Raw genomic sequence first — 16,594 nt, 5'->3', positions numbered from 1 at the left:
TTTATAATATAAGTGCAACTAAGAATACGACTTAATTATTCTGTATGCTACACACAACTGCCTAAAATCTGCTTTAATGTGTTATACAAAATAAGAAATACAAACTTAAAAACGATTGAAATAAAGTTAGTGTTATTTGTAAGGGCAATGTCAACATGAATGCTGCTACTGTCAAATTGAAACAACAACAAATAAACAAACTGTAAGGTGACCCAAAGATTCCAGTTCAAAAGGTCTTGAGTAGTAAAGAGACACAGCTTAGAGTCTGATTTAAACTATGTACAGTATGCAATAAATTACCAAAACATTAAGACATATACCACACTTGCTTCACGCTAGCTTCACACAAGTATAAATAAGAAGCATTTGCAGCCTAAATTGACCAAATGTCTACCTTCAGGACCAACATAAGTAATTCAACGTCTGATAAACTTACAAATTCACTCGCTAAATTGGTCGCTCTGGAATGTAGACCACTATTAGTGGTAGAAGATAAGGTGTTAGAAAATGTGCTAAAGATAGTAACGTGTAATCCAACTTTCCAACTGCTGTGCTGAAAAACTAATTTCAAACAAGATCCAACAGCTTTATGAAACTGAGAAGCAAGTAAAATTGCATGCATTGAATTCATTCATCCACTAAAATCCACTGAGATTGAAAAGTGTTGCTTTTTAGGGCAAATACTGTGATGCACTTTCAATGTGATTAATTTCAATTAACTAATTAGAAAGCCTTGAGTTAATTAGTTACAAACATTTAAATCAAGTCCCGCCCCTATTTTTTATTTTTATATCAACCTTTGGAGTGACAGTAATCTGTGCATTTTCTTTTGTCTTGCAGTTTTCACTCTTATTCAATCTGGTGAATAAATCAAAGAACAACTAACTACCTGACTCACTCACTACTGAATGGATTTTAGCTGACTGTCAAACTATGTATATTGAGCATGTAGGGAGGACTGTTACACTAAGCTTCACTTAAGCACATCAGTTATATAAATTTAAATAATTAATCGCTCCAAGCTTAGGTTGTCTTTGTCTCTTTAAGTCTTAATGTTTATACTGTACCTTTTTAAGAATATTGTTAAAGCCCTGATAGATAGATAGATAGATAGATAGATAGATAGATAGATAGATAGATAGATAGATAGATAGATAGATATAGAGAGAGAGGGAGAGAGAGAGAGAGAGAGAGAGAGAGAGAGAGAGAGAGAGGAGAGAGAGAGAGAGATCAGGATGATTAAAAAACATTCTTTTTGCTGATAATAACATTTTATCAGATATATTTGTACAAAATCATTTATTACAATAAGCATATATGCAGAGAGAGTGATTGACTGTAAATAAACAATATGCCTTTTCTTTAGGACCTGTATGCCTCATGAACCCGACCCTACAGTACCGTACCCTACAGTATTGTAAAATGATGCAAGTATCACCAGTGAAATGTACAAGTTAAAAGCAGAAAAATGTCCCCAGAAATAATCAAACATGATATTCTACAATTATAAATGTAATAACTCTTACATTAATGTATTGTAATATAACAAAAAACAAATTAAATGTATTCTGACGACTGAGTACTTATATGTCAACATTCTTTTTGCTGATAATAAAATATTACTTTTACTGAGTGAGAAAGACAACAGAAGAGATTTCCTTGGGAAGAATTAAACGTAGATACTTAAAATCAAAGTCTATTTTTCACACCTTTATCATTGAACACTAAGTTTGACAAGTTTGTTATGCTGGTCAGAAAATGTTGGACACTTACAAATATTAAAACTGTCTAAATTTGAGCACATCTCTTAAACTGACATCTGTGATAAATGTTTCTGAATTATTTCTAAAAATATAAAAAATATTTTCTTCATTTTTTGTGTGAAAGGCTGAAAACATCTGAACTTTGGGATGTGAATGGTTTCTTAAGATGATGCTTGCCTGAGGCGCTTTGTCATTTCACACACACACACACACACACACACACACACACACACACACACACACACACACTCACTCATTTGTGATATATTAGACATAAGAGACTTATGGAGGATTTTGTTGCCCACCAAAGCTGTGTGAGTAGATTACTGTGGTCATGTTACCTTTGACGTCATCACAGTCATTGGATGTGTGAATAGTCGTTGGAACTATGTAACTTTCATTTTCTATCCCACTGCATTTCGATAGGATACACTTCTCTCCATCTTTTGCACTTTTTCATGTGTATACAGGTGTGTTGAGCCTTTAAGACACTACATGACAATAAAATTACACCTCTACATTTTTTTCACTGCAGATTAAACTCGCAATCTCTAAAACAAGAAGTTCAACCTGCAACTGTAAAATTCTTATTATAACTTACTATCAGTAAATATAATAAAGAATTGTAAAGTCATATTGTTGCACTGACTTGGACCACTCTGCAAAAACAGTACTTTATGATACATTCTCTTGAGTTATTTATTTAATCTGGCCCTTATTTTAACACATACATACACCATGTATATTGCTATACATTTACAAAACATTTTTTATTAGTTTATTTGAGGTGTTTGGGTACAGTTTGATGGACCGTAATCGTTCAAAGTATATACACAAACAGGCTTTTTGAGAGTCAAAGATAGGCCCAGACTGTAATTCTTAGAGGCTGACCACATTACAGACAGAACAGTTACATAGACAGACCTTTTGAGTAAAAGAAAACATTGCCTTTCTAGTGTCTCTCTTCAAAGGCCTGACTACCGGACTCCATTGGTCAAAGAGTGAAATGTTACCTCAAACAACAGAAGAATGGATTGTTTTGTTGTATTTTATTATGTGTTACTTATTGTGTGTGTGTGTGTTACATCCCAACTTACTATTTAAAGCACGAGGGTCACAAAGGAACACAAACAAACAAATTGATCAAGGCAGCAGCAGACCAGAGACTCCCATAAATCTGCAAGGTAAAATTGTCATATTGTTCGTGGAGTCTGAAGACTCCGACATGAGGACGATTTAAAGGCTCTTTCTAGTTTTGAAAATAGCATCCTACTGATAAATAAAGAAGTATTTTGGTACAGACCTATACTTAAAACTACCTGAGTTCCCCTAAAAGTAAAGCATCAATGCCATTTTAGGCGAGAGAGGTGAATATCTGTGCTTCCGCTCCATCTATTTGTATTTTTATACCGTATATAAAACTACAATAAAGAGTTGGACAGTATAATCTGACAATACTTAAATAGATTACAGAAAGCAAACATAAATATATGAAACACAGATGAAAGCATATTCAGAAGAATTTATACTTTTCTGAGAATACTTATTTAAAAAAGAATGATGAAGGAAAGTTAAGAGAAGAAGTAGAGCAGTTCTCCTTCTTCTGGTGATGAGGACGAGGTTTCTCCAGGTGTCAGTCAGTTGTTAGTCGGCTCTCCAGAGCCTCAAACACAGAGTGAGGATCCTGATCAGCATCAATATAAACTACATCTGGAAACAAACTCTACACACACACACACACACACACACACACACACACACACACACACACAAGAAGTGTGACAATGTCAACAAACAGTACGAATTACTTCACATGTTGGAGACTATTTTTAGCAACAACCAAACGATTGGTAAACTGTTGATTTGTGTGTGTACCTCCATCGCGGGAATGTTCATCCTGTACTGTCTCAGTGTGTGTGTTGCAGTATTTGTGCTGTCCTCAGGTCTGCTCTTCAGTCTGTCCTGGACCTCAAAGCTCGGAGCTGGTCGAACGAGAGAATGAAACCTGCAGCAGAAAATAACATCCCAGAAGGAAAGATATTTGAAATGTCACATTTGTACAGTCAAATAAGCACTACAATCAAATGAGTGAACTAGCATCTATTATATTATTTATCAGCTGCACATGGTAGTGTTGGTTGTAACTGGGTGTTGAAAGTAATCGGGTACATTTCTGGATTCAATGGCGCCACATTGCTGTTTGCATCAAATTTAAAGCCTGTGGGTCACTTACAAAGCACTGACATAAAACTGCTCATCTTTACCTAAACTCACTCATCAAGGTCGACAATTCTTCCCACCCACTACACTCTGCCACTGAAAGGCACCTGGTCCAACATTCCTAGTTAGGCCCTCTCTGGCTAGACTCTTCTCCTCTGTCACTCCTGGAGGTGTAATGTACAGTATAGCCATCCTCCATCAGATCAGCAGATTCACTTTCAGAAAGCACTAAAGACCTAGCTCTTTTATGATATTGATGATCATGAGGTCTATGTTGTTGTTGTTGATGATGATGCTTGAGTTGTACTTACGCTCAGATTTGACAAAAGTGTACGCCAAGTTAACAGAAATAATATATCATGTTGTTGCAGCTCCTAATAGAAACTCAGTGACGTCTGCACCAACTGAGATCTTTTTCAGATGAGGTCCATTTACTTGTTAAAGCAGGTTTCCTTACGTTTCGCCACTGACTGGATCTGTGGCTCTGAGGGTGATTCTCTCCAGACAAACATCATCTGTCAAATCCAGGAGGAAAACTCTGTGAGGAGAGAGCAGAGGTCAACCACAGGTCATTCAAAGGCACCCAGTCAGTAAATAGCAGCCTGAATAACATGTTTAACGGTTTTACAGACAAAGAACAACCTTAATATTTAAAGAGCTTTTGTATTTTAAACAGTTATTGTGTAGCAGCAGATCCATTAGGGTGAATATTTATACGGCTGCATCAAATATTCATTAGCACTCAACATGCTGTGTGTGTGTGTGTGTGTGTGTGTGTGTGTGTGTTTTTGGGACTCCTGCTGCTCTTAAAATGTAGCAGAAATGAATAATAATAATAATAGCAGTAACGTTCTTAGTATTAGAAGTAGTAATTGAAGTGCTAAAGGTCAAGATTGATTCATGTTGGATTGGTGCTAGCCCTCCTGTAGGTAATAAAAGTACAAGCAGCAGTAATAGCAGTACTGTTAGTGTGCAGTACCTGTTGGGTTGGTGCTGGGACTCTTGCAGACTCTTTGCTTGTTGCATGTCACAAGGGAAGCCATGAAGGATCCAGCCTCTGCAGCTGCAGTCCACTTGGCCCAGACGTTCCTCCAGAGCCTGCAGAACCAGGGAGTCTGCAACTGCACCAACAGGTTAAAACATACTCAGCTCTTTCTATACCGTAAATTAGTATCTGCAGGTGGACATTAGCAGGAGCCTACAATGTGTGAAAGCATCATTTTAACCTACAAACAGGGGGGTGTTATGGTTAACTGTACGGTAACAAAATGCCCTGCATTAAGTAAGCTGGTTGGTTGATGGTGTTGCTCGTGTAAAAAGGGACCTTCAGATCAGTCCAGGATGATAATAAATCCTGGATACTGATCTGTCAGTATCAGAGGTGGAGAACATTTCAGTTTCCTTATCAGCAGTATGAACAAGGACTCTGTCAGCTCTGTTCTGACAGCTGCTGATTATTAAACACAGCTGCTGTGATCCAGCTGTGATAAAACAAACACATATAGATATAGGAATCTGTGTCTCAAAGAATAAAAGAGATGGGGGAGGACTGACTGAGTGTCTATGTGTCTGAGTGAGAGAGTGTGCGGTCGAGTATATGGTACAACGTATAAAAAACCCCAAGGGATAAGGAACAGACAGAAAACAAACAGTTTTTATCTCCACTTTAAGCTACTTATCAATCAAGATGTGTGTGAGTGTGTGTGAGTGTGTGTGTGTGTGTGTGTGTGTGTGTGTGTGTGTTTGCACATGGATGTATGCAAGTGTTGTTACCTGGCCTCCCATGATCCAGGTACGGTTGAATTTTTGTACCCAGTGTTGAACCATCAGTTGCTACAGACCTCAACAGCTGACCACAACACACTGATTGACAAACAAATGGACAGAGAGGACATTCTTAGGTTTAAATAGATTATAATAATCATAAAGTCTACATTCATATTTTGTACTTACAGACCAATCACTGCTAGTTATGGGCATTATTTAAGCTATCATAATACTACCATCAATCTCAGTGGTTCTGGGGACATCTAAAATGTGTGTATGTGTGTGTTTGTGTGTGTGTGTGTGTGCATGTGCGTGTGTGTGTGTGTGTGTGTGTGTGTGTGTGTGTGTGTGTGTGTGCATGTGCGTGTGTGTGTGTGTGTGTGTGTGTGTACCATCCACCATCCTGTATTTCTCTGACAGCAGCCTGGCCTGATGTGTCTTCCCTGACCCTGGCGGACCCAACAGAAGGATTCTGGGAGTTCTGGGGCAACGACGTGTCTGGACAAAAGCCAACACTAAATCAAAAACACACAAACACACACACATTAAACAAATGTTACACATTCCATAACACAATGAGTGAATATAAATGTCCTGCATATCCTATCAGATGGCCAAACAAGAAGCCTTATGAAAGCCTTACACCAAAATGTCACTATTGAGGACACTTTTCTATGTCGGATAGAGCTCATTTAACGGATTAGAAGGATGCCCCTTTAATCTCAATCATTTGGTGTAAGGTGTTCATAAAACTCACAAGCTGATAACGGTTTTTTTAAAAACAGAGTTTACAGACGCGTCATTGTGGACATTATGAACTAATTTACTATGTTCAGCCTTTATATGATGAAATGACCTCCTAGCATTGGGAATTAAAAGACAGTGATTGAACAAAGTCAAGGTCTTTTCAAAAGAATACAACAAATATTAAGAATTGAGTCATTCAAGAGCTATTTCTTATGCTTGTGACATATATGTAATTGCATACCTTGTTGATAGACATCAGTATGAGGTTGATCACTGTTCATGATCTTCAGCACATGCTGATAGGCTGAGCTCAAACCTGTAACCTCACAGCGGTAGCGATGCAGCTCAGCCAATCGTTGCCTTTCTGACCGACTCTGATCTTCCTCCAGACGCTGAGCAACATTGTCTTCAACTGGCCATATGAAAGTTTTATGGTAAATATCTGCAGACAAGAAGAACTGCTGTTAGCAACCACCTTTTTAAAACTTCAACTTGTAATGAGTGTTTTATACATCTCATTGCATCAGAGAAGGACCAGGTATAATCCTGAAATTGGATTTCTAACCATTGTCAGTACTCACCTGTTCACACCTCTACTGTTACAGAAGGATATGTTTTCCATCTTCATTCTAGTGTTTAGTCTTGAGTTATGAATCTAAGAAACCTTATGTGTCAGCTGACACAAATAAACTTCATTTTTTAGTTTGGTCCACAAACACTTACTTTGTTGGAATATTGATCTTTGATTTGACCTATTTGAGGTTTGATTGAATGCACTCAATGTGTGGCTGATATGAACTCACCTCTTGTTATTGGATCCACCAGTTTCCCCTGGCTCCTCTCCTCCAACACATCATCAGGAGCCTCCAACATCACTGGACAGACACAACACACTGTCTCAGTAAGAGGATGCATAGTTTTAATTGAGTGTTTTCACACATAGACTCTCAGAGAACATTTTGTCTCACCAACATGCTCAGGGATAATTCCGACCTGCTGAAGACTCAGAGCCTGCAGACGAGTCTGAGGGAGTCCCTCCAGCACCCAGCCCTGTAACAAGGCAAGTTTATTTATATAGGTCTGTTCAGACACAAGGCAATTCACAGTGCTTTAAAGACATACAAACAGAAATACATTAAAACAAAGCTTAAGGAAAGACAGCAACAGAGATAATACATAAATAAATCAAAAACAGAGCAAAAGAAAGATTGTACATCATTAAAAGACAGAAAAGAATGTAAAAGTACTCGATAAAGAAACAACTATTAAAAACTATCAGGAAAGAAAGAATGTGTTGCAGTAAGACAGAAAGTATATTCCACACACACACACACACACACACACACACACACACACACACACACACACACACACACACACACACAGAATGGTGTCTGTTTTTCTTTAATATTGTGTCTGTCATGAAAGCTATAACCTGGGAAAAGCACATACAGGACCTTTAAATCATTTGAGGTGTCTGTGAGCCCAGTTTGAGTCTTCCTAGAATCTTTTCATGGCCCGCAGTATCATCAGAGACAATCTCACACCCAAAGTGAGTCTACTAAACCAACAACAACACATTTGGTGAAAACTAAAATAATGACAGCATGTACTAAAAGGGGTAATTTGCGTGACTTGATAATAAATTGATTACATTAGCTTGACTGTTAAAGAGCCAATGCACCTGATGTTATTGATGGATATGAACATGTAATAATATCAGAAGGAAAGAGCAATCTTCTGTCAGAGGAAGAATTTAGAAAGTGAAACTTTCTCAAAAAGAATCTTAATGATTGTTTTTACCCAGCAGACACATCATGGAAGTCAGAGGTTATTTATGAGAGCCACTAATGATCATGTGTTTTGAATGAAAAATCAATCAAATCTTCCTAAAGTCACACAGCATCTAGAACGACTGCTGGACCTTCCTCTGTTTTTATAATATTCCCTTCATTGTGCTAACTGTTCAAAGCTGTTCCAGAGAGAGAGAGCAGAACTTAAAGCTGTTCATTAGATTCTGTCTCCTGAGTAAAATCACGATAACGTGCTTACTCTGTATGTAACTGAAGAGTTTGACAGACTGAGGCTGACAGTCATTCTCTGCTGTCTGACAGTCGCAAGAAATCTAAATAAAACCAGACTGTTTAATGCAGAGCTCTGCTCGTTTCAAACTAGGACTACTCAGGAGTGTTCATCCCTCAGAGCTGCCTGCCAGGCTGAATAAAGACGACTGACAGCATCCCTGACACACACACACACACGCACACACACACACACACACACAGTATGACAAGTGTGCTGGATAAACGACTGGCTGATTGAGTTCTTACTGGTTGTTTGCACGTGATCAGTTTTTGAAATTGATTATTTTATCAGCACTAACATGGATGTCAGTGTTATAATGGAGGTTGGATTTTAAGGCCATTTATATCAGTGTAATATCCATAAATACATCCATAGACAAGATCTCACCAAATTAAAAGATTAATTTTTGTGTAAAATATGTTATTGGTATATACAGTATATATACATATACATACATACATACATATATATATATATATATATATATATTTATTTAAATTTTAAGTACAAAAATGTTTGAAATGATAAGTTACTACTCAGCAGAAAGAACTTTATTTTGAAGTTCATTTTTTAATCATTGGCTTTTAAACATTAGGAGGAGTAACACAAAAAGAGTATGATTCATGTCATCACTTATCATTTAAACATTAGTCAGCAAATACGCTGTGAAAATGAACCCGTCTCTGCTGTCAGTTATACATCATTTTTGTTTTCACATCATAGTTAACATTTTAAAGCTGATGAAGAAGACATTATCATGACCAAAGCACACTGACGCTAACAAAACATAATATGCTTTCACGTTCACACAAGTCCAGATCTTCTTCAGCATGACAACCTTTCATCTCGCTGAACAAACCACAGGGAATGCATCTCTCACCAGTCGTTAGTGCTAACAATGATGTTAGCGTCTGCAAAATGTTCGTGTCAATATTAGTTTGGCTGAGATTATGTTGAGCTTCTTCACCAAGTTCATGTCAATATTAGCTTCTTATATTGGCTTCTTCAATATTGCTTACATTGTTGCTTTTACACCAACAGTCTAACATCAACTTAAACTCTTTAAACGGGCTAAAATCAGAGTATGCTTTCTATAAAAAGTCAACAACAACAACCATTGCAAAAAATAAAACCCAAAAGAGCACTTATAACAACCACATTGTAGATTAAGATCCTAAACTCCCTGGAAAAAAAAAAAAAAAAATAGACTCATAAAATTAAATAGACTCATAAAATTATTAAGCCTGGAACAGACAATCTATTAAAATCTGGGCAAATAAAAAAAGAGACTTTCAATTCACCTATAGACCTGAAGTAACTCAGACATAAGGTCTAAGTTACTGAAAAGTTCAGGAGTCGATGAACAAGTGAAAGATCCATGAAGACGTTCACATGTTGCACTAAGGAACCATCATGCAGGGAGTGGAGAGTGTTCTGAGAAGTTTTAGTCTAGCAGTCATGATAACAAAGATAACCAAAGTAAAGACAGAAAGACAGCAAGGCAGAGAGTATTTAATCTGACAGGAGGAGGCGGGGTCCAGATGGGAGCTGTCAATCATTCCCCTCTCGCGTTGACGCTGACAAACGGAAAATAAAGACATCACAAACACACGCACACACACTCACACACAATCACTGGTGGTCCCAGGTGTGTTTGATGAGTTTAGCCTGCAGCCAAAAACAGCCATTAGCAGATGAAAGTGACTGATAATCACACACACATTCACACACACAAACACACACACTAAACTCTGATGCTAAATGCTAAACGCTGAAGCTAAACGCTGGAGGCTGTAAGAGGCAGCTGTTTGTAGTGTTTAGAGAGAAAAAACTTGGACGGCAGTTTACTGTTGATCAGTGAGAGGCTGCTCCAAACACACACTGAACACACACCAACTGACTGAAGATTAACTACAGAACAGAGGAAGACAAAGAACTGTCTCACTGTTATCAACCAAACTTTGGGTCCATGTGATACAGATTTAAACATTAAACTCAACGATGAACTGTTTCAGATAATGAAAGTCAGGATCATACAGAACATGGGTTTAACATGCTGTCTCATCCTAATTTTTGGTCAACCTAGTCACACCCTCATCAGTTTTATTCTTTTGAAAATGAAAACACACGAGTTTGAAGAAGTTCACCCCCTGTACAATGTTTGTAGGTAAAGACACATGCATGAAATATTCAGACTAGGGATGTCCCGATACAACTTTTTCACTTCCGATACGACACCGATATTGCAGCCCTGAGTATTGGCCGATATCGATCCAATACGATGTCATCATGAATCATCCATACTTTTATTACTTATTTTGTAGTGTGTGTTAGAAAAGGCTTGATCAAGTGATGTAACTCAAACAGAGAACAATAGTCAGCAACAGTAGGTATGAGACAAACTGACCCATTTATTATTAACCAATTGGTTACATACATTTTAACCTTCAACACAATATGTAATAATAATAATACAGTATTCTTCAACTGAATAAAATAAATAAATAATAAATGAGAAGACCCTGAAAAATTACCTCAATAAATCCAATAAAAACAACTTATACGTTTAAAGTCTGTTAAATTGTCTCTGCTTATATCAAAGGTTTTAGATGCAGTCAGATAAAATACGATATTCGTTTTTTGGCTAATATCAGACCGATATCCAATATCAATATCGGATCGGGAGACACCTAATTGAAAACCATTCTCCAGGCTTATCTTGTGTTTATTTCTGTTGGCGAAATGGGCTTTTGGAATTGGTCAGAGGGCTGGATGTGACTTCCAGGTATTTTGGAGCCAGCCATAAGCGGACATTCAAGGAACTGCAATTGTTGAACATTTCTGCATTGGAGTCATTTTTTAAACACTGGAGGTTTTTGCTTGCTGTTTTCCAAAGATCCAGGACAAGGAGGTGATGCACCTGAAGCTGTTTTTGATAACTGCCAAAAACGTCAGACAACTGCTAAGAAGAATTTAGGAACCTAAAAATAATCAACTTGCACAAACACATGGAAGAGCTCCAACACCAAAGCCCACCAAGAGGACCGTTCAGTTTTAAAGGTGTAACCTTTTTTGATAATCACTACAAATTCCCAAATCAATGACAAGCAGCTCAGACAGAAGAAACTTGGAAACTGGAGTAAAGAATGTCAACAGAATTTCCAAATTACATCAATTAACCCGAGGAAGACCACTTGAATTTCTTATGGTGCCACTGGGACTTCTTTAAAACCGCTAGAACTGAATCTAGAAACTCAAACACTTCTCACAAAACCCCCCAAGGAAAGACCAGGAGAATCCCCAAAACGACACGTAAGACCTCTGAAAGAATGACCAATGACCACCTTTGCAATGACCACTTAAACACCCTAAAGGCCATGGCAATGTTCTGAAGGCTCTAATATTAGTCCCCCCCACCCTGCACGACATGTGTTTCATTGCCTAACATTTATTGTGAAGCTTTTTGAACAAAGGGCAGACGTTCAATCAGACAGATAAGTGGAGTTGTGAGCTTCAGTTTGTGTTGTTGTGTTGTTGTTTTTTTTCGCAAGTGTCGGTGACAGGAGCTTCACTTTCTTTAATTTTCTTAAACTGATCAGAAAGCAGCCCGTGGTGCCCTGATGAACGCTGACAGGGAACAGGACGTGATGCTAATAAGGAGCAGCAGAGAGGACGAGCCAGAGTGAAAATAACACCCATGATGTGACAGCAGCACGTCTGTTTGATCAGCTGATCCCTGGGGAAACACGCCAACATGCTATTCAGCCTGCTGGGAATCATGGTACGACACATCAGCTACCAGAGCGCTAATTATTATCATCACAGACGCAGATCAGAGAGGGAGACAAAGAGAGACGGGGAAGGAGAGACACACAGACAGGTAGCTGTCTGTCTCTCTGTCAGTGTTCTCGTTCAGACTGTATCAGGCTGAGTGTCTCTAGGTACATGCAAAAATACCGTAACATCCTTGATTTGACCACACCTTTGATGATATGTGTGTGTGTGTGTGTGTGTGTGTGTGTGTGTGTGTGTGTGTGTGTGTGTGTGTGTGTGTGTGTGTGTGTGTGTATGTCCCCTTACATATTTGTCACAGCAGCCTAAAATAAAGGAGGAGGATGTGATGTTTGCTTACTGTGGTCTTACCCTGTTGAAGCAGTCCACATTATCCAGTCTCTGTTGAATCATTTGGACTACTAACTCGCAGGGAAGCTCCTTAATACAAACACACAGACACACATGCACAGGTCACCATCTTGTGTGATCTCCACCAAGCTAAAGTTAAACTATCAGCGGCAACCTTTCTCCCTGACTCAGGTTTACACCTGAATGTGTTTTCTGGACTGAAGCACAGTGAGAATTTAAAAAAATGGAGTTGAGTGTGTGTACCTGCTCGCTGAGTGTGTATTGGCGGGCCTCTGCACTCAGCTCTGAAGGGTCCTGCAGTAAACTTTCCATGCTTATATGAACAGCTCTCAGCTCAGCACTCAGATTTTTGGCCTGAAGGACAGAAAATGCAGAAGAAGAGAATGCTAAACCATATAGATCGTCTCTGAGCAGAGAAAACTGACCATGATAGCCCGTACCACTAGGGATGGAACGATTCACTAAACTCAAGATGAAGTTCTCTCTCAAAATGAGACTGAAACAGATTCCTTTAGGGGCTGCAAACCCGCTGGACAGTGTGGTTTGGCCTCATGTGTTTTTTCTCTCAACAAGGGGAGGTGATTCATTCTCTGTCCTGGGGAGTCCAAAAAGCTTTCACACCTCTGATTTTAAGACCATGGTAAATGGATTTGAGATTGTATAGCGCTTTTCTAGTCTTCTGACTACTCAAAGTGCTTTTACGCCACATGTCACACCTCCCCATTCACACTGATGGCATTGACTGATATGTATATTGACCATCACAAGTAACCAATCCCATTCATACACATTCATACTAGGAGCTGGGGATCGAACCCTCGACCTTCTGGTTGAGAGACGACTCGACCAACTGAACTACAGCCGCCCTTAATTTCAAAATGTTGCTCTGCAGCTACCAACTGCCTCTGCTGCTGGTGCTCACAATATTACTGTGATTCTTTTTTCAGAGTACCCATGTGAACCTTTACACCTTTGAATTGATGTGTCACAGTTTCATGAGTAATTTTTACATCCCTACTTACCACTGTATACTTTCCAACAGCAGGAGGACCGAGCACCATGATTCTGGGAACTGACTCACAGAAAGACAGACAATGCAGTTTAATGTCTACAGACATCAACAAGGGGTTATTGTCTGTAAAGGGGAGACTGAGTACATGACGGATACAGAGTTTTTGTGTTAAAAACAAATATAAAATATATATGTTTTATGTTGTAGTAAAGGAAAAACAAATCCTGATTTGTATAATTAAAAAAAAACCCAACAATAAATTAATTACTTGTTCGAGCTACATGTTACTTGGCAGGCAAACATATTTAATAGCCCATTTTATTTTGCTCCTTTTGTGTGGCACTTTATTTTGAAGACAGTTTCTGTATTATTTAAAAAATGATGAGCTAAATGTAACGTGCTAAATGTTAGTCTTACTGTTATATCATTTTATTAATTTTTGTGAATTAATTCACTTGATTATTTGCGTATTATTTTGACATTTATTGCATGTAGTTTTTTAACATATATTCTATTATTTTGGAAACAGATTAAACTTAAATAATTACAAATTTAATTCTATAATTTTCTGTAATGGGGGGAGTGTCTGTTAAGGAAAAGAAATAGTCTGATCAGCGATAAAATATTAATCCCACCAGATCTGTGAATCACTTAAATAAACACAACTTAGAATATACTCTAAAAGAAAAGAAAATATGTTAATGAAATCAAACTACATATTTTATTTGGCAAGTGCCTTTTTGCCTTTTAAACTGAGCTCAGGACAAACTGGATGCAGAGTCACAGCTCCATCTAGTGGCTGAAGAAATTATTATAAATTATTCAGCCACAATGAAAGTGTTTGAGGGTATATATATATAAACAGCTCTCATGCCACAGCTTTGACGTTTGTGGAGCTAAACAACAAAGTCAATCTGTTCAATGTGAATATTTATATTAATATATAATATTGATATCACTCACTAATTTCAACTTATACAGCTCAGAGACAGTTTTCAATGACAACTCACTGTCCACGCTGCTCCTTCGCAGCAGATTCATCAGGTATTCGATTGGATCTGTCGGCTGATCAATTACCATATTGGACAACATGCTCTGAAACACAAACACACACAGACTGAGTTCCGTCCTTCTGTACTTTAAAACCAGCAGACTCACTGGGAAGTGAGAATACCTCTAGCAGGTGGAAGATCTTGTGTTTGTCGGCATAGTAGGACATCTGAGGAGGAATCCTAAGAGGTTTCACCGTCTCGTCCATCACCAGGGGGAGGGAGAAGTTTGGAGTTCTTTAGCTTTTTTCCTGAGGACCTGCAGCACATTAATCTCATTCAGTATAGCATCAGGAATAAAACAGCTGAAGATTGAAAGCTTTCCTCCTGTAAAGATCCAGTATAACTGGGTTCGAGATGTCAGTCAGGACCAAGACCATATAAATCCATATACTGCACCAAGAGATACAGAGGCAATGTGGACTTTACATTTTTAAGTTAAATGAACATTTTGAAAAACTGCTCTTAGCCGAATAAATTCTTTCAAAATCAGTGAGAAATAAAAATATGTTACAATTTAAAACCATTTAAAAAACGATATTTTTTTCTATGGTTTGAGTTCAATACATTATCAGCATTTTGTCCTGAAGTTCAGCAATTTGTAAAGGTATTCCATTTAATTCCTGCTTTAAGATCCTTTTATATTTAGGACATTATTCTCATCTGGAACAAAAGCAGAAAGAGATCAACTGCATTCATGAAGCAAACCAGTCGACAGACAGATTACAAATAAACTCTTTCTTAGGTTTTAGTGACATGCTGTTCTTGTCCTAAAAAAACTATCACAATTTATGACTCAGGAAAACGCTGAACACACTCATGCTGAAATTATGAACCATTTATGAATGTATTTTTGTCTATACAATACCAAGGTGTGATATTGACCTTTAATCAAAGCATTACATTTTACTGATTGCAGGATTGAAAGAGTTTCTCGGATTGGCTATTTTATAACAGTAATATATTAAATTAAAGTTTCAAGTTATGTTTCGCATTTCAGTTACAATTTTTGTAAAAGTACCTGAATCAGTATCAGTATAAGTCTATAACATCCCTGGTCTTGTCTTTGACTATATATAACAGGATCACGATCACCGGTGCAATGTTATAAAAATAATATTTGACTTTAAGGTTTCAGCTAGTAAAGGTAAAACTGACAATGGGACACTATCAGATCAGTGAGTAAAGTTTCACCACAACAGCTACTTAGCATCAACGCTAGTTTCTTTAAGCCATCATTGTGCCCGTGGAACATTAGGTTACTTTTACTACCTGAAACAAACTAAAAAAAACCGTAAAATGGCAAATATATTATTTATAAAAATTACTTGGTGGTAAATTGCCGTCAAAAACAAATCTTAGTGTCAAATAAAAATAAAAGCTGCTCACCTGCCTAAATGACCCGTTTGCCTAGAAACGTTTGTTTGTTGCTAGGGACCAACGAACGTCATTGGCGCGCGTGCGCAGCGGTGCTGTCGGCGTATGTACTTTTCCGTACTGAAATGAGTTCATTATCATACGTCTTCTAAGACGGTTAAGAAGGTTAAGTTTAAAAAAATATATAAAACACTTTCATAGCTATTATTAACTCAGACGCGTTTTGTGCTAGCTAAGGAAATGTGTTATTGTTCAACAAATACTTAAAATAGCCCTTAAAAATGTAGTCTACTTATTTTCAAACTTATTTTATGAACTTAAATACATTCTTTTGGTTTCATTCATACGTTTAGTCATTGACTCAATCAGATAGTGGCAGTTTGCTAAACCACTATCTGAGTTGACTGCAGTGAATAAACACACTTGACCAG

The 16,594-nt window shown here is 37.7% G+C and overlaps 1 protein-coding gene across 2 annotated transcripts; it reads right to left on the bottom strand.

The window, feature by feature from the left end:
* Positions 1-3,272: 3,272 nt before the first annotated feature.
* ak8 (adenylate kinase 8) lies at positions 3,273-16,222 on the bottom strand. 2 transcript variants are annotated; one of them, XM_079351932.1, is made up of 15 exons: positions 16,176-16,222; positions 14,912-15,045; positions 14,748-14,832; positions 13,748-13,797; positions 12,969-13,079; positions 12,726-12,794; positions 7,466-7,547; positions 7,301-7,372; positions 6,739-6,939; positions 6,143-6,265; positions 5,757-5,846; positions 4,963-5,104; positions 4,441-4,521; positions 3,639-3,768; positions 3,273-3,486 (listed from the first exon to the last, which is right to left on the bottom strand). In XM_079351932.1, exons 2-15 carry the CDS (start codon positions 14,993-14,995, stop codon positions 3,397-3,399), a joined length of 1,410 nt encoding a protein of 469 aa, XP_079208058.1. In that variant the 5' UTR covers positions 14,996-15,045; positions 16,176-16,222; the 3' UTR covers positions 3,273-3,396. The 2 variants fall into 2 exon arrangements, with proteins under 2 accessions (XP_079208058.1, XP_079208059.1); XM_079351933.1 differs by lacking the exon at positions 16,176-16,222 and adding an exon at positions 15,945-16,043.
* Positions 16,223-16,594: the final 372 nt, after the last annotated feature.

Source organism: Symphodus melops (genome assembly GCF_947650265.1).
Source record: "Symphodus melops genome assembly, chromosome: 1".
Lineage (NCBI taxonomy): Eukaryota > Metazoa > Chordata > Actinopteri > Labriformes > Labridae > Symphodus > Symphodus melops.
The sequence above is the reverse complement of the archived record's forward strand: the minus strand, read 5'-3'. Positions and strand labels throughout refer to the sequence as shown.

Coding starts and splice junctions, on each gene's coding strand:
- ak8 (XM_079351932.1), bottom strand. CDS start 14,995: ATGGACGAGACGGTGAAACCTCTTAGGATTCCTCCTCAGATGTCCTAC. Junction 13,798..14,747: donor GCGAAGGAGCAGCGTGGACA/GTGAGTTGTCAT, acceptor TCTGTGAGTCAG/TTCCCAGAATCATGGTGCTC. Junction 5,847..6,142: donor GAAATACAGGATGGTGGATG/GTACACACACAC, acceptor TTTGTCAATCAG/TGTGTTGTGGTCAGCTGTTG.